Source organism: Falco biarmicus, chromosome 2, assembly GCF_023638135.1.
Source record: "Falco biarmicus isolate bFalBia1 chromosome 2, bFalBia1.pri, whole genome shotgun sequence".
Classification (NCBI taxonomy): Eukaryota; Metazoa; Chordata; class Aves; order Falconiformes; family Falconidae; genus Falco; species Falco biarmicus.
This window is the reverse complement of record NC_079289.1, coordinates 55,920,915-55,936,484: the sequence shown is the minus strand read 5'-3', so window position 1 is coordinate 55,936,484 and position 15,570 is coordinate 55,920,915. Positions and strand designations below refer to the sequence as shown.

Here is a 15,570-nt window from a genome sequence, read left to right as displayed (position 1 = left end):
AAACTCCAAGATGTTTTGTGACAGGTAAGAAGTATTAGTGATTCACGCAGAAAGCTTGTAACAAAAATGAAAATGGAATCTCTCACGACTCACAATCTCCTGCCTTAAAACCAAAGGCTGCTTATGGGAGGCTGATTTTTTTTTTTTTTTTTTGGAAGACTTAACTTTTAGAAGCTCTTTGAGGTTCAGAATAAACACTAAAGCAGTTTAAGCTATGGAGTAGTTGCTTGAGACAGAAAGCAGCCAAAAAGGTGTCAGGATTTATTTGACTGAACAGTTTTATTATTCCTTTCTATGGTTAGTTCTCCCTTTTTGACATGCTTTTGTATTAACTCTTTGGGGCAGGGAGAGATTAAGAGATTAAAACACTAAAATAGGAGTAGGGAAGGCAAAGAATGATTAAAGAATTGAAATTAGCCCTGTGCAATTACATATGGAGGGAAAAAAAGTTTCACCTAAGACATCAAGCATGCAAACTGCTCTCATTAGTTCATATAATTTAACCCTTTTTCCTTGAGAAAGGGTACTTGCTGGGAAATAGACCTGTATGGAAAATTTATATGGAGAAAATCAAGCAGATCTTTGTGCTGACAACAGACAGATAATTGGCAAATGTAAAAAAAATGCAATTTGGAACTACAGTTGCTTTTTAAAAAGGTGTGTGGCTCTAGATAATCTTCAGGAGTATTTCTTACCTTTGGAGTGAATTCCTAAACGTTTTGGGCAAAGCAGTATTTAAAGCCACAGTGTACTAACTTTGGCTGGGATAGTTAATTTTCTTCATAGCAGCTCGAATGGTGCTGTGTTTCAGATGTAGTAGAAAAGGAAAGTACCAAAACAGGACTTTTGGGTAGAAATTGGTTATATAAGCAAAACTGTTGCTGCTTTCTGTCCATTTTTTCCATTTCCTTCTGTGTACTTTGCAGTCTAGACAGATCCATACAGCCAGGAAAATGTAAGGCTTGTTTCACTTAAACAAAACAAAACAAAAAACCAACCACCCCCACCCCCCAAAACAAACCAAAAAATCTAAAAATAGTGCTACTTCAAAAGTAGTTTTGAAGCAGGAATGGAAGAAGAGACTGAAATTGCATCACCACTGAGGATGGGAACAGCTGTGTCTTCCCTGAGAAGACAGATCAGTCACAGACAAGCACCCAGCTTTTGGCTCCAGTGCACGGTTCCTCCTGAGATTGTTGGTCAAAATGAACTGGGCAAATACATTTTGAATCTGTTCTTGCTGCCTGTGTCTGAAATGGTTGGGAATAAGTCAGAGTGATGACTCAGGTGGAGGGTCCAAGACAGACCCAGGCTGTGGGCCACTGGCAAGATACCTAGAGTGGCTCAGGTGGACCTCAAGTACCAGATGTGTCTGTGTTCTAAAGAAGTAAGTAGCAGTAGAGGCTGTAAAAGACCCTGGTGGGCAACTTCTTCAAACACGCATAATTTGAACTCCCAATTGTTATGGTCTATGGATATCTAACAGCTTTTCTAGGAGCTTATCAACCTTGATCTGTGGCATGGAGTAAACATGATAGAAATGTGGATGTGCTGTGGCTGCATTACCTGCAGGCAGCTTTGCGGAGGATTTCAGATGTATGAATAATGATTTTTTCAAATAATTAAATCTTGTCTCTCGTATACCTAGTGTCCTAGATTTATTATTGGAATATCAGAGGAATTTCTTGGTGGGGTTTTAAATTTTTCTGCCTGCTGGTTTAAATGAAGTAAGGGTTGGGATTCTCTTTGTGATTATTATCTTTGTAACACAACAGTGAGGTGCCAGAAATGTAAGACACTTTGTTTGAAATGATGCTTTGAATAGTACTTTGTCTGATGTTCTTGCACCAGATTTGAAATGCTGGAACAATATTTTGGGAACAAGTAGTGCTTTTCAGGTTAGATTATTGATCAAAAAGGAATCCTAATAATAACTGGAGAGGGAGAAGTAGATGTGCACCACCCAAAAATGTGAAGTGTTTTTGAGGACTGAACTATTCCTGTTACAGGAAAACTTATAACACATTTTGTTTATTTTTTACTTGTGCTGCAAAACTGTGTTTTTGTTCTAGCAAGTGTAGAAGGGTCTGTTGTCTGCATCCTTGGGCTATTTCATTTTGGATCTTTGCAGTAATGTCCGGACTGCATATTTCCAGATGTGATTTGGGGGGGTTGGGTATGTGTGTCTATAATTGCATACTATTTTCTACTGATTCACTTATTTATTAACCTATCAAAATGTTTGATATTTACTCTTGTTGCTTTTCATAGCATGTGATAAACTTCATTTAATATAATTCAGAAAAATTAGGATTTTACAACTGTTATTAACAAGGGAAATATTTATTTATTTGTAAAGGGATATTAACTCTGATGTGCAAAGACAGAAAGCACACTTTGCAGTGTTAGCAAGAGCTGTTAGTGTAAAATAAATAACTTGGGTTTTTTGTCTTCTGTCAGGAATCTCATTCAAAACAGAATTCTTTCAGTTGGCCAGATACTGTCCTGATTTTAATTTGGTCTTCAGGTGGAGTTTTCTGTTCCTCTTTTGAACAGATGCTCATAATGTGGGAAAGAGCAATGCAAATGAAAAGTTACAGGATCTTTTGTTTAGTTTTTCCCATTTTTAATCACTTTACACATGAAGATAGTTACGGCACTTTTGTTCTTGCAATTCTTCCCTAGACTTCTTTTTATACTCTCTTCTTTGTGGCTTTCTTCAGAATATTTAACCTAACCCACATGTTAACTAAGGTTCTTGAACTGCACCCAGATACTCTCAGGCAAAAGCTGAGATGTGCCTTCAGCTTTTGCCCTGGCGTTGGTATTTGTGTATTGTGTTCTATGTATTGGTGTGCTGTGCTCTGTAAGCTGTGACAATCTGAGACTCTTCTGACTTTTTTTTAGGCACTTCGTCTCAGTAACATAGCTATGGCAAAAACTACCACTGGTCAGATAGTAAATCTTCTGTCAAACGATGTGAACAAATTTGATCAGGTAAGTAGTATTAGATATCTTTCCAGGGGCCTGAAGAAATTGTGGGGTTTGAGTCAAGAAGTTTTTGTTTACAACTGGTGATAAAGTGTTTCTTATGAACTTTTTCTCTACTTGTGTCTTGAACATCATAGGAAGAGCAATATTCTCTTAAAATATGGGAGGAAAACATACTCACTCCCCCTTCCACCCCCAAATATTTTCCAGCTGTTTTCCTAAACTCAAGGAAATATTTGTTGGTGCATGAAGATAAACCAAAATCTGTACTAATTTGCTGACTTTCTAGATGTTAGGCACCTCTATGTATGTTTAGGCCTCTGAATCTGGTGCAGTACCTGCCGCAAGCTTCCTGAACTTTGTGTTATTAGGGTTTAATTTTTTAGCTAAGACCAAAAGTTAAATTTTTTTTATTATTTGCCTAGGTAACAATTTTCTTGCACTTCCTGTGGGCTGGACCAATTCAAGCTGTAGCAGTAACAGTACTTCTCTGGATGGAGATAGGCCCACCATGTCTTGCAGGAATGGCAGTTCTAATTATTCTTCTTCCTGTCCAGACCTGCATTGGGAGGCTTTTTTCTTCCTTAAGGTAAGGTCGCACGTGTTGGGTTGTAGGTATTTTCTGTCCTGGGTTTTAAAATGTGCATACTGGATGGAAGCGGAGTACTGCTCTGAGATCAGTTTCTGTCTGGTGAGGTTTTTTCTGCATTGTCTTTTATCTTTCCCAGTGTTTTTTGTAGTTGCTGATGTGAGCTTTCTGAATTCCTGTTCAGGGACTTGAAGTGATCTGTCTTCCAGACATGCTGGAAGTATCTGCTACTCATTAGCTGTCCAGTATATTAGAAGAGTTGGACTACTTTTGTATCTACCTTGCTGTAGATCTTGGCATAGAAATTGTGTAACTCCTTGAGCTTTGCCTTCCTGCATTGATGCTTAGGGAGTGTTTACTACAAAGGCAATACTGTCAGTTCTGCCGTAAGTTTGACTTGCTGGGGTGATACAAGAGTTGCAGCAGAAAGCTCTGAAGATTTTGTGTGCAAAGATCTTGCTCCCTATCCTCCAAGTTAAACATGGAGAAGGGGAAAAAGGGGAAGGAACTGAGAGAGAAAGGAAGAAAAAAAATCATGATGCTGGTTTTGATGCCAGCTATGAGGTTTCTAACTGTACGGTTCTAGGCTGTGGAGATATAAAATGAGTTTGCAGTAATTTTCCATTATCAGACACATTTTAAGTTGTTTTTTCTCTGACTTCCTCCTAGATTTAAAAAAAAAAAAAGACTTGCCTCAAGTGGGAATACTGAATTATCCTCAATACTCTTGCTTCCTAACTTTTTTTTTCTTGTGTAAATTAATTATGCTGTACTTACATCACAAGTTTATAAATGGCTTTTGTCTAAACGGGGAATATTTTTGTATTCCTTTACTGTGTAAGCATATACTTAGTGGTGTTACGCATTTTTCTTGCATTTGTATTCAGGGTGAATGAGTTCCTTCCAACTCTTTAGATAAGTAAAACTTTTTTTAGAGAGTTACTGTTGTTTTCAAGTTGTATTTTAAGACAGGTTTTCCAGAGATATTGAGACTTGCATTGCCATTGCATGGCTGGGTATATGGAGAGAGAGCTGATAATACATGATGAGACCAACTTGCAGACTTCTTTCTATTTGTAACCACTGTTACAGTCTTCAGTTGTTATGCTCACATGCTGTTTCTCAAATAATGAGCCATTCAGTGTTCTCTGTCAAATTATTAGTTTTTTATGACAAAATCTGTTTGTAGAACACTTCCTATGTATTCTTACATGTGTGTTTTCACTGCATGCTACTTCACTATTGGGGGTTTTTTGAGTTTTAATTTTTTGAGATTTTGAGCTTGGAGTCAGTAGTTAAAATACTTAGCACTTAACTAGTGCCTTATCAGTCGTGATAAGCATTATTATCCCCATTTTACAGATGGGAAATTGAGGTACAAACAGATTAAGGGACTTGTCCAGGGTCAGACAACAAGGTGACAAAAACCTCTTCTCGAAGGTATGTATTTTAAAAGTTAATCAGTGGCAATGTAATGTTGTTTGGGTTTTTCCCCCATACATTAACAGCCACTTGTTTGGATGCAATGCAAGGGAAAGAATTTGTTAACCAGAAAAAACTTCCTCCTGTTTGTGTGTGCACTGATCTTTGTGATGAGAAATGTGCAGTGAACAGGAGGAGTTAATGGAAAAACTGAAATGGATTCCAGCACCATAATGATGAGTGTGTTCACATGGCAGTTGCTGGGAATCTGCGTGGATTTAAGGAAATCAGCCTATGAAGAAGTAATTTAAGGATTAAAGCTTTTGCTAAAACCCAAGCACGCTCAGTGTGGCAGCTAATTTGTGCTATTGGTCAACATTGTACTTGTGACCCCATCTTGTAAACACATACATGTGCACCAGTTTCTGATGCAGGTGTTAGCTTCAGTGCTGTAGGAGTTTGCAGAAATGGGGTCAGTATCCTATGGAATGTATATGCTGTACTGTGCAGTATTGTTCTCTCCTGCACATGTACTAGAAGTTTTACAAAATACTCATGGCATAATACATTATTTGAGAAACAGTTCAATTACTAGACTGAAGACCATTTTATATCTATTTATTCACAAGAGCTCAACCCTTTCACTGCCTAGCCATGCAACTGTAATATTCTCATTTAAAGCCCTAATTTTTTTTTAAAAGAAAAATGGTGTGGAACTGTTGTGTCAGACATGATTAAACCCCACCAAATACGCTTCATGAAAGCAAAAAAGAATTCTGCAGCTTGCTTAATTTATAATGGCTATTAGTATCATAGAGGGGACTTCTCAGACACTTGAAGAATTTTCAGATTCTTTCCTATTGCACTTTTAAGCATGCTATGTGAGCATGTGTTTTCCAGTCATCCTAATCTGCATATACTCTGAACTTAGTATTCTTAAAACTGGGGACACGTTTTCCTCTGTTGTAAATGGCCATCACTGCACTGGAAGTCTACGTACTTTAAACCATCATATAGTATCTGTGAGACTGTGGCTTCTGGTATGTATGTACAAAATATGCTTTTTGCAATGTAAAGGAGTTTAACTTAAAAAAACCCAAACCCCCGCAAAACACAAAGAAAAATACACCCCATCCCCCACCTCTTGAACATTTTAAAGCAGTCTGAAAGAGGATGGTAACGATAACATTTCAGCAGCAAAACTGAAAAATTGGTTTATGAGAACCATAGCCTTTTTGATTCACACCGTATAAAAAAAGAAACTTCAGTTAACTTTATTGAATTGTCTTCAACCTTCTGTTATCTGGAGATCGAGCCTGGAAGTTAAGTCTGAAAGGTGACTCATTTCAGAAGACTGCAGGTGAGAACTGTTGTTCTCTGCTGCAGAGACATAACAACATGTGCTAAATTTTGCCTTTTGCAGTGGTGATGTGTGCATGGGGAAGAAATTATGAATTTTTATATCCTTTGGGGAATTGTTTTTCTTTTATTGTTTCTTCTTGAAAAAAGAAGAGAAGACTTAGCAAATATAATCTCGTTCCATGTCAGTACAGTTGGTTTAGGCTAAGCTGTCTTAATAAGAAGCCTTGATTGTATTAGGGCCAAATTTCTAAATTTCTTTTGTTAGTTTTCTTGTATAAATATTTCTTAATACCCTGCTTCAGCCATCCCAACATTTATGGAACACTGATTCTGAGAAGATTTTTAAAATGACAAACAGATGCTTAAAATTCTTTCTACTTAAGTGCTTTAAACATGGCTACTTCTTCCAGAGCATCAGAGAAATCTTACAGGGGGTGGTTAAGCCAACAAAACCAAGCACCCCTTCTAAAGACCTTTTTTCTTTTTTTCATTTTTTTTCATTTTTTTCATTTTTTTTATTAAATATGATCTTTGAATCTTAACTTTCATTGGTAAATACAAAAATAAGTAATTTAGTAGGAAAACATACGTTTTATCAAAATAAGACCTACCATAGCTTACTATGTGCAAAGTATGTTTGTCTACATGAATGAATTCAGAATAGTAATGGGCTTTATTAGCATGGTTTATGCATTCATTACATGGCTTCTAACTTTCAGTGCTTTTTTCCCTAATTAAAACTGTGACTTTATTATTTAATTATATTTATATTTCCACTTTGTTCATCAGTGCAAATGTAATTTGGGACTAAAATAGATATATTTAGTGTTAATTACAATTAAGGCTTAAATATTATTTATTTATTAGACAAACCCATATCTAGATTAGCTCTCCTAAATTATAGTTTATGTACTCTTACTAAGTAATCTTCGCTTCAACTAGAGTTAATCTTAAAAAGACACAAAGAGAGGCCAGTTTCTTTAACATCAAAAGAGCCTTATGAGAAGGGTTTTTATTTTGGCATTTCAAAACCATTTTTAGAAGTAATTTTTGGATTTTTGTGTAATTCTAAAATTAGTATTTGTAAATTTTTTTCATTTGAGGTTTTTTTTTGGTACACAGATATGTTGTTTAAGGAATACTACGTGTTTGTGCAAGCCAATGTATAATTTTGAACATTGAATGAACTCACAGTTCCCTGAGAATAGGGAATACCAGGAAGCCAGACATCCTGAGGCTGTCTGCCCTGTATCAGCTTTTAGATACTGTTTTAGGAAGACCCTTTAATGCAATTACAATTATATGAATTCTCTTTACAAGTAAAAGCAAAACTTTCATTAATACAAGTATGTTGTGTGATCATAAATGGTCTCTCTTCTTTTGAGAATCTGAGAATTTTTACTTTGTGCTATTTACAGAAGCAAGACAGCTACCTTGACAGATGTCAGGATTAGGACCATGAATGAAGTCATAAGTGGTATGAAGATAATAAAAATGTATGCTTGGGAAAAATCATTTGCGGAACTTGTGAACAGTTTAAGAAGGTAATCCTGGAAAGATACAGCTTGTTATATGCTCTATATCTGTTTCCATTTTTTTACACGTCAATAAGCGCATTATTTTGTGCTTTGAAGTGCAATTTACTTGAACTTCTTGAGCTTTTCTTTTTTTAACCTTTCTATAGGAAAGGGAAGGAACTGAAATACATCCTAAAGGGATAGAAAAAGAAAAAAACCCTTTGATATTTATAAATTCTGGGGGTTTTATGCTTCCTTGCTTCCTTTTACGATTGTGTTTAAAAACAGTAACTAATACACTGTAGTAGTTTTAACAGCGTCATCCTCACAGTCCCGTAAACTAATAGTAAGGAACCAATAAGCAGACCTTGCACTTTTGAGAAATATATGGAATCTGACTTTCTGTCCTAACTGATATCATCCTTCGGTAGTACTCTGCTTCCCTTTCTGCATTTTGAAGTATTGCTCAAGTCATCTGGGAAGGGTGGAGGAGGTAAAGACAGCAGCTCAGAAATTCCCTAGTTGTTGAACTGAGTTTGGTATCTTAAGACATTTTGTTTCACAAGTCTGTCAGCTTTTGATTGAAACTTATTATTAAATTCAGTTTTTCAATCAATATTTGTGCTTTTACTTGACATGTAAGAGCACTCAGTGCTAAAGAATAACTGTAGGAGTTCAGGTGCACATTTCTCATAATTTAATTTGCATTTTATGTCACTCTCCAGCATATGAGAGAGTAGAAGGTTGTTATCCTGCTGTAGATTCTCAGATTTTTAATTTTTTTAAAAATTTATTCTATTTGGAATTCCTTTTTTTAAAGGATTTTTTTCCTTTACATCCATATGCAGGCTTGCAAACTTCCTAATGTTCCCTGAGACATCTCTTCCCAAACACATAATCCTTTCCTCCTTCAGATTATAGGATCCTGTGATGATTGAGTGTTCTTGATTGATTGAAAGTTCTACTCTCTTGCATGTAGCCAGAGAGGGTATTTCTTTATTGAAAGCTTCCTCAATGTGTGTATTCACATTGCTAAACTTTAGATTTCCAAGTTCAGCACCTCATTGGTATGAGAGGCTTCCTTTTTAATGATGGGAGAGAAATAAACTCTTCCAAAACACATTTTGATCCCTCTTTCGTTACTTTAACTGCACTGTGGAAAACTGTAGTTAAAATTCTTAAATTCAGCCAGGTGATTTATTGCCCAGTATTTCCACAGTGGCCCTTGGCAGTTGCTAAGACGACATCTGAACTCCTCCGCTGCTCTTTTTCCTGTGGCTGTCCATATTAGTTTCCTTTTATATAACTTGGTTTCTTCAGACAGTGTAATATATTATATACAGTCTGCAGGTAGGCTGTAATTTATCTGATGTTTATGGAGACTAGCACAAAGAACTTGCTAATTATCCACAGATAGTGAGAGGATTATTAAGGATTATTAGAGGGTGGGAAAAGAGTTTCATCCAGGATTGTAGAATTAATTGAATTAGACCCAGTTCAAATAGTTTACGTACAAATGTTCTTTCACTGCACTCTGGAGACCAGAGATTGTGAGCCCTTAAGCTGAAAAAAAGAAGTCTTTTTTTAAAAAAACTCTTTGAAAGTCTGTCAATTCAGCCAATTTGGCAAGTATAGTGGGAAAGTTGCTTAACTAGTTTTCCAGTAGTGCATCCTGGATCCTTCTCTCCATTAAGGGAGGATTTAATTTACTTCAAATTGTATAATCATAACTTGAGTTTGTACTCTTAGTATATAGTTCCAAGTGGAAGCTAATCAAAATGATCAAGATTTTCCCTGATAATTGTCAGAATACTGCAAAGAGAAATTAGGAATTGTTTCAGTATTTTATATTCTGTATTATTTCAAGCAGATAAAATTAGAATATATGGGGAAGGAGTAAGTTATGGCTCTCTTGATAAAGAAAATAAATTATTTTAATAGAAGTTAAGCCTGATGGCATCCACATTGTAGATAGTGCAGTAATGTTTTGAGGATTGGACTTGATGAGTTATTTAGAAGTGGAAACTGAAATTTAACTGAAGTGGAAATTGAGAATATATGCATCAGCAGCTTTTCACTTGCTGGAGGGAGACTTGTCTGTCCATGCATTATTTCAATCACTATTTAGCTTGAATGATGGCTGGTAGAACAATTGGCCTCACAGATCAGTGTTTTCTGAATTATGAACCAGAATTCCTACAGCAAAAGAAGCCAGGAGCAAGGTCCAAATTGGGAAGGATTTAGACTGAGATCAAAGGAAATACTGCAAATCCTGTGATCCAGCTTGAGGAGCAGCAGCTGAATAATAGCAGATACTTGGGCCATGGGTGAAGTCTTGATCATTTGGAAGTTGCCCTGTTTTTTCAACTGTAGAATATGTGTTGATCTTATCAGGAGCTTTGTGACTGAACTCTGCTGGATTTTGATATTGAAAGGATAAGGAGTTTGTGGGTTCTTGGCCTTTATACAGAGGTTTTCCCCTCTTTGCTGTTGTATAGAAGGCAGAAAGGTTCGAAGCAGATTAGAATCTGGATTAAAATACTAGTTTAACCAAAGAAGGAAAACCGGGTATTTTTGTTTTCTGTCTCTGAAAAATAATTCTTTTCTCTATCTATTAAGATATTAAATATAATAATTTTCCCCACACAATTTCTAAGCCTTTTAAATTCCCTTTTGTTATTTACCATATAACATAGTTTCTTTACAGTTCTTTACATATGAGTTGGAATGGTGTAAGGGGAGGAGAAAGGATATAAAATAAAATACTGAGAGTGGTTTTCCCTCATCCTATTGTTGAGGGCAACTGTAATGAGAGAAGTTGATGTGTTTGTTTATATTTTGCATTTTTAGGAAGGAGATTGCCATGGTTATGAAAAGCTCCTACCTTCGAGGACTGAACTTAGCCTCTTTCTTTGTGGCAAGCAAAATAACAGTGTTCATGACTTTCATGGCATATGTACTACTTGGCGAGGTTATATCTGCAAGTCGGGTGTTTGTTGCAGTGTCCCTGTATGGTGCAGTAAGACTGACAGTAACTCTGTTCTTCCCTGCTGCTGTTGAGAGAGTATCCGAGGCAGTGGTTAGCATACGACGAATCAAGGTATGGTTATTGATTTGAATGGTATGTGGATTTCTTCTCTTATTCTAACATTGTTTTAATGCCACCAACATAAGCAGCCTTATTTTAGTTTTGCAATTTAGGATTTTTAGTGAAATAACGTATTTTGAAAACTGAATGTGTTGCTGTTTATGCATGTACAAAACCACAGCATGCACTGTAGGGCAGGCTGGAATGTAGGAGAAAAGTGTACACGCAAAGAGATGGTGTAGACATTTTTGAAGAGGAACACACGTACAGATAAGCAGGTATGTTGTGATTGGGAGTTGGACGACAAAGCAGGCAGATGGGAGCTGTAGGATTCATATTCCATGTGCACTACACTACACTGTCAGCTATGGAGGACAGATGTGAGCCCTAGCTGGTGTCTTGTGGCTACTTTCAATACTGGAGTGAAGGCTCAAATTCAGTAAGGGTGAACATGAGTAATTCTGCTGGTTTTGGCAGATGGACTTCATTTTGTTTGGTTTGCTGCGTTTAGTATGAGTGTGAATAAAATAGTCATGTTTGCTGTATGTCCGAGTACTTTAGCATAAATGGCAAGAGCAAAAGACTTAAATGCAAAATCATTTTGAATTTAAAACTTAAAAAATCCCAAATTGTCAGGTTATCGAAATACAGAATTAAAGCATGCCAGGCATTTCAGAACTTAATTTTGCAAAAATCCCAGGTTAATCTTGTCTAGAATAGGGATGACAAACATGTTAGATGTCATAGTGTCACTATGCCATTTGTTGATGAAAGTAGCTAAAAATGTCCTATTTTATTTACTTCTCCATATGCTTGAATATAATAAATCAGGTTTTTTGTTGATAAATTTTCTACTTGTACTGTCTGCACAAAAACCTATGTATTAAGCAGGTAATCTTTGCACTTCAAAGAAGTATATTTGTAAAAGTTGATGCAAATGAAGTTAGAAAAGGTTAATGTGTGAAAATTATGACCACAGCAATATTGTAGGCATTAACATTTATTATTACTGTTTAAACTAAACTGTGGGACAGGAAAGAAGTGCTTGAGCTATTGCATGTTGCACACTGTCTCTTCTGTACTCTCATATACCCTGTGTCTAGCTGCAGGGCAGTGCTCTTTCAAGGGATCTTTCAAGCTGTGCAGGTTGAGAGGCATCGATGGCGGAAAAGGATGCCTTAGGAACAGAATGGGACTTGACCAGAGTCAGTGACAATAGGTTCCTTGTTTTTTCCTCATGTCTCCGTTTCCAGCATTTCCTTGTGGTCACATGATCTTGCTTCTGATAGTTGGCTCCAACTCCCTTGCACTTAATGATTCCTTGAGGATGCTCCAGAATAGAGGTTCACTGGACAAAGGATTGTCCTAATCAATCTGTAGCATCCTCAATGCCATCATTGACTTTTTAGATTCCATTTCCCAAACTGTTTCAGGGTTGGACATTTTACTACTGAATGACAAGGTGCTTGCTGACCAAAGATGTGTTATTGAAATGGAAATACAAGTGGAAAGGAATTAGGAGAAGAGAGTAGGAACTACATAAAAAATTATTAAGATGATGGCTAGGTATATTTGGGTAGAACTGAATTATTATTATTATTTTTTTAAGAAGGTGCTTTCTCTTAGATTTTGTAGAACAAGTGAGGTTTCTGCACTGATCTTAAAAGTACACTGAGATGGAGAGAAGGAAGCAGGAGATTCTATGCTTCAGGTGACAATAAAGAACAGTAGTCAGATGGAAAGTAGTAGCTTTTCCTCCATAATCATACGTACATAAGAACTGTGTGGCAAAAAGAATAATGGTCTCCTTATTGTGGTTTTCACGTAAGCTGTCTTTTCTGAGCTAGTCTGAGACACATCTGAGAGCTAGTCTGCATCTTTTCTTGAAGCTTATTCATGCTTTTGTGGTGGAGCGATAGGCCCAAGGTCCTCTCGTGAAACTAGGTGAGAGTGGTTGTTTCTGCCGACGTGCAGAAAAGAGGGTAAGTTTCAGCTGGGTACAAAGGATACAGGTTTCTCTTTCAAAGACACAGTCGTAGCTCAAGCTAATACTTGCTTCTCAGCATCCTGTGGATGGTAGCAACTTTATTTTTCTCTGCATGAAAGATTATTAAGTACAAAAAGAATGGAAAAATGTTTTAAGGGAACTTAAAAGAGTCTCTAAGGCTTAAGTTATTTATTGCATGTGGAAGTTTTATTTCTAGTGTTGATTTTTTCCCACGCTGTTTAGAATTCATAGTGTTAAACTGTAGAAATTTTTTCTTCATTTGTACTAGCTTTATTTGAAATCTTCCATATGTGATACAGTAACATTTTTTAGTTAAATGGTTAGCTAGGATTATACCTGGAATAAATGTAACTGCTAGAGAGAGAAATTCCTGGTAAATGCAGAAACAATGGGAGTCTGATTCCTTGCTTGTAACTGCTGTGGTATTCAGCCATCATCTAAGTCTAAATCACACTTCTGAGGTCTTCTCTCAAGACACACCCCCCAGTACTGATTTAGGCTGTCCTAGGAATTTCTTTCCCTCCCTGCCACTCTTTTATTCTGAGTTCTCTTCTACACACATTAGCCATTTGGGCCTTCCTATCTAAAGCAGCACTCAGCAGTATTCAGCTGGCCAGAGAGCTCAGGCATGTGTGGCTTTACACTTTTGCCCTTCGGTTGAGATATGTGTATACACGCATTGAGTTTGCAGACTGCTGCATTAAAATGCTTGACTTCTCACTGTTCTCTGAAATCATACCCGCCAGCTGGAGTTTGAGCAGTACCTCTGCCTGTTAACACCTAGCAGCACTCTTCCTGCCCTCCCATGGGTCCTGCCATCTTCCTTCTGCTTCTTCTTAGTTACTGACTTCTGTAAGTCTTCACTGGCTATCTCATAATCTGCAGACTGTTAGCTTAGTACTTGTTAAATAGTCTAGGCTTCTAAGATCAAGACCATCCTTCTTTTCTCAAAATACTGTCTGCTAGAGCCCATTTAAGGTCTTTGTGCTCTGTGATTCAGAGCACAATAGAATTTTTCTGGTTTTGTCTTAAAATTGTGGTAACTGTTATCCTTGAAAGTTTTCTCTAGAATTTGCCCCTTGCCTTTCTAAATGTGTTTGAGCTATTTAAAACATAGCATCAGGCAAGGTGTGCTAGAAGTATGGCTGTGGTACAAAAGTGCACATTTATGCAACTTGAAGGAAATGTTCTCTGACTGGGATGTAATGTACAGTAGTGAAAGTGCAGTGAAGCAGTTATGCAGATGTAAGCGATTTTTTTTTTTGTTAATTCCATGGACTTTAAAAGGAGGAGAGGTTCAGATAGTTTTCCACAGCCTTTTTGTTGCTTGAAGAATGCTTAATGAGGACAGTAGATGGCTCATCATTCTTCCAAGCAAAACAATGTAAGCCTTTACAGTCAGCAGTGGAATGATAAGGTGTTGCATTGAGGGTTTCACCTTTTCTGCCTGGGAAGAGGGTGTAAAACAATTGCAAGATTTGTCAGTGTTTCAAGGAAAAGATAGGGTGGGTTCTTAAAGTCTATCTGTATTAAATCTGCACTTCTGGTTTTTTTGCAGCGGGGTACAGTTAGCTAGTTAGAGGTAACTGTTGAAGTTGTGCATTGCTTTGGAAATATAATTTCTTGATCAGTTTGTGGTTGGTTTTTTTCCCCCCATAATTACTGTTCTGTATGCTGCTGTCAAAAACGTGCTTGGGTTCATTTCCCATTCTCAATCTCACATTAGGCAATATCCTGTGCTTTTATTTGCAGAACTTTCTGATACTTGATGAGGTCTCACACTTCAAGCCACAGCTGCATGGTGATAATGAGAATGTCATTCTTCATGTTCAGGATTTGACTTGCTATTGGGATAAGGTAAATTTACTTCTACTAAATGTAAAGTATATTGGTGCTGCTGGCATTGTAAGTTTAAAAAAACAGTATGTCCATGTATTCCACCTTTTGTGTATGGGAATCCTTTTAGTATGTTAAGCTATCTCTGTAGAATAGTACTGCAGACACTTATCAAGTGCATCTTAAAATTCAGAATATTATACAAAATGAAAATCTGTGCATTTCTATGTGAAAATATCTCTTGTTACTCAACAGTGTTGTATTGTAGCTGAGATACATTGGAATTAAGGACAGACAGCACAGTAAGGTGGGCCTTAGCACATGGGTTTTTTTCTGTGAACTGAATGCTGATCGGTCTGTTGGAACCAGTACAATATTATACTCATAATAGATTTGGAAGCTTTAGAATCTAGTCTCCATGTATTTGTTACTCTGTGTATTTTAATTAAGACTGTTCAGCTACAAATTTTTCTCTGTTTAAAATGCACCAAACCCACCAAAATTACTAGAAAAAGGGACAATACACAGGTGGTAAATCTATTCTGTATCCTTTCCTGTAAGAAATGCAAAAGCTGACTGTTCTTTCTGTTTTGAAACTGGAATTGCAATGGAAAGCAGCAATTTGTGGTGAATTATTGGAGCTATTACGAGCTGCCAGTATGCTTGCACAGGGGAGGCTCCAGTCTCTATAAGAAAGGCTGGAAGCTCTAAAAATGAATTTTGCATATAAATGTAACGCAAAGAAGACGTCACGTAT

At 36.8% G+C, this 15,570-nt stretch overlaps 1 protein-coding gene across 2 annotated transcripts in view; it reads left to right on the top strand.

Moving 5' to 3' along the window:
- Positions 1-15,570, top strand: part of ABCC4 (ATP binding cassette subfamily C member 4) — a 163,708-nt gene that overhangs the window by 27,673 nt on the left and 120,465 nt on the right. For both annotated transcript variants that reach the window (XR_008820108.1, XM_056327964.1), the window contains exons 5-9: positions 2,908-2,997; positions 3,417-3,580; positions 7,783-7,908; positions 10,732-10,981; positions 14,730-14,834. Coding sequence is in view for 1 of the 2 variants with exons in the window: in XM_056327964.1 (XP_056183939.1) it covers positions 2,908-2,997; positions 3,417-3,580; positions 7,783-7,908; positions 10,732-10,981; positions 14,730-14,834 (735 nt within the window). In the remaining variant the exon portion in view is untranslated. The remainder of the gene's footprint in view (positions 1-2,907; positions 2,998-3,416; positions 3,581-7,782; positions 7,909-10,731; positions 10,982-14,729; positions 14,835-15,570) is intronic.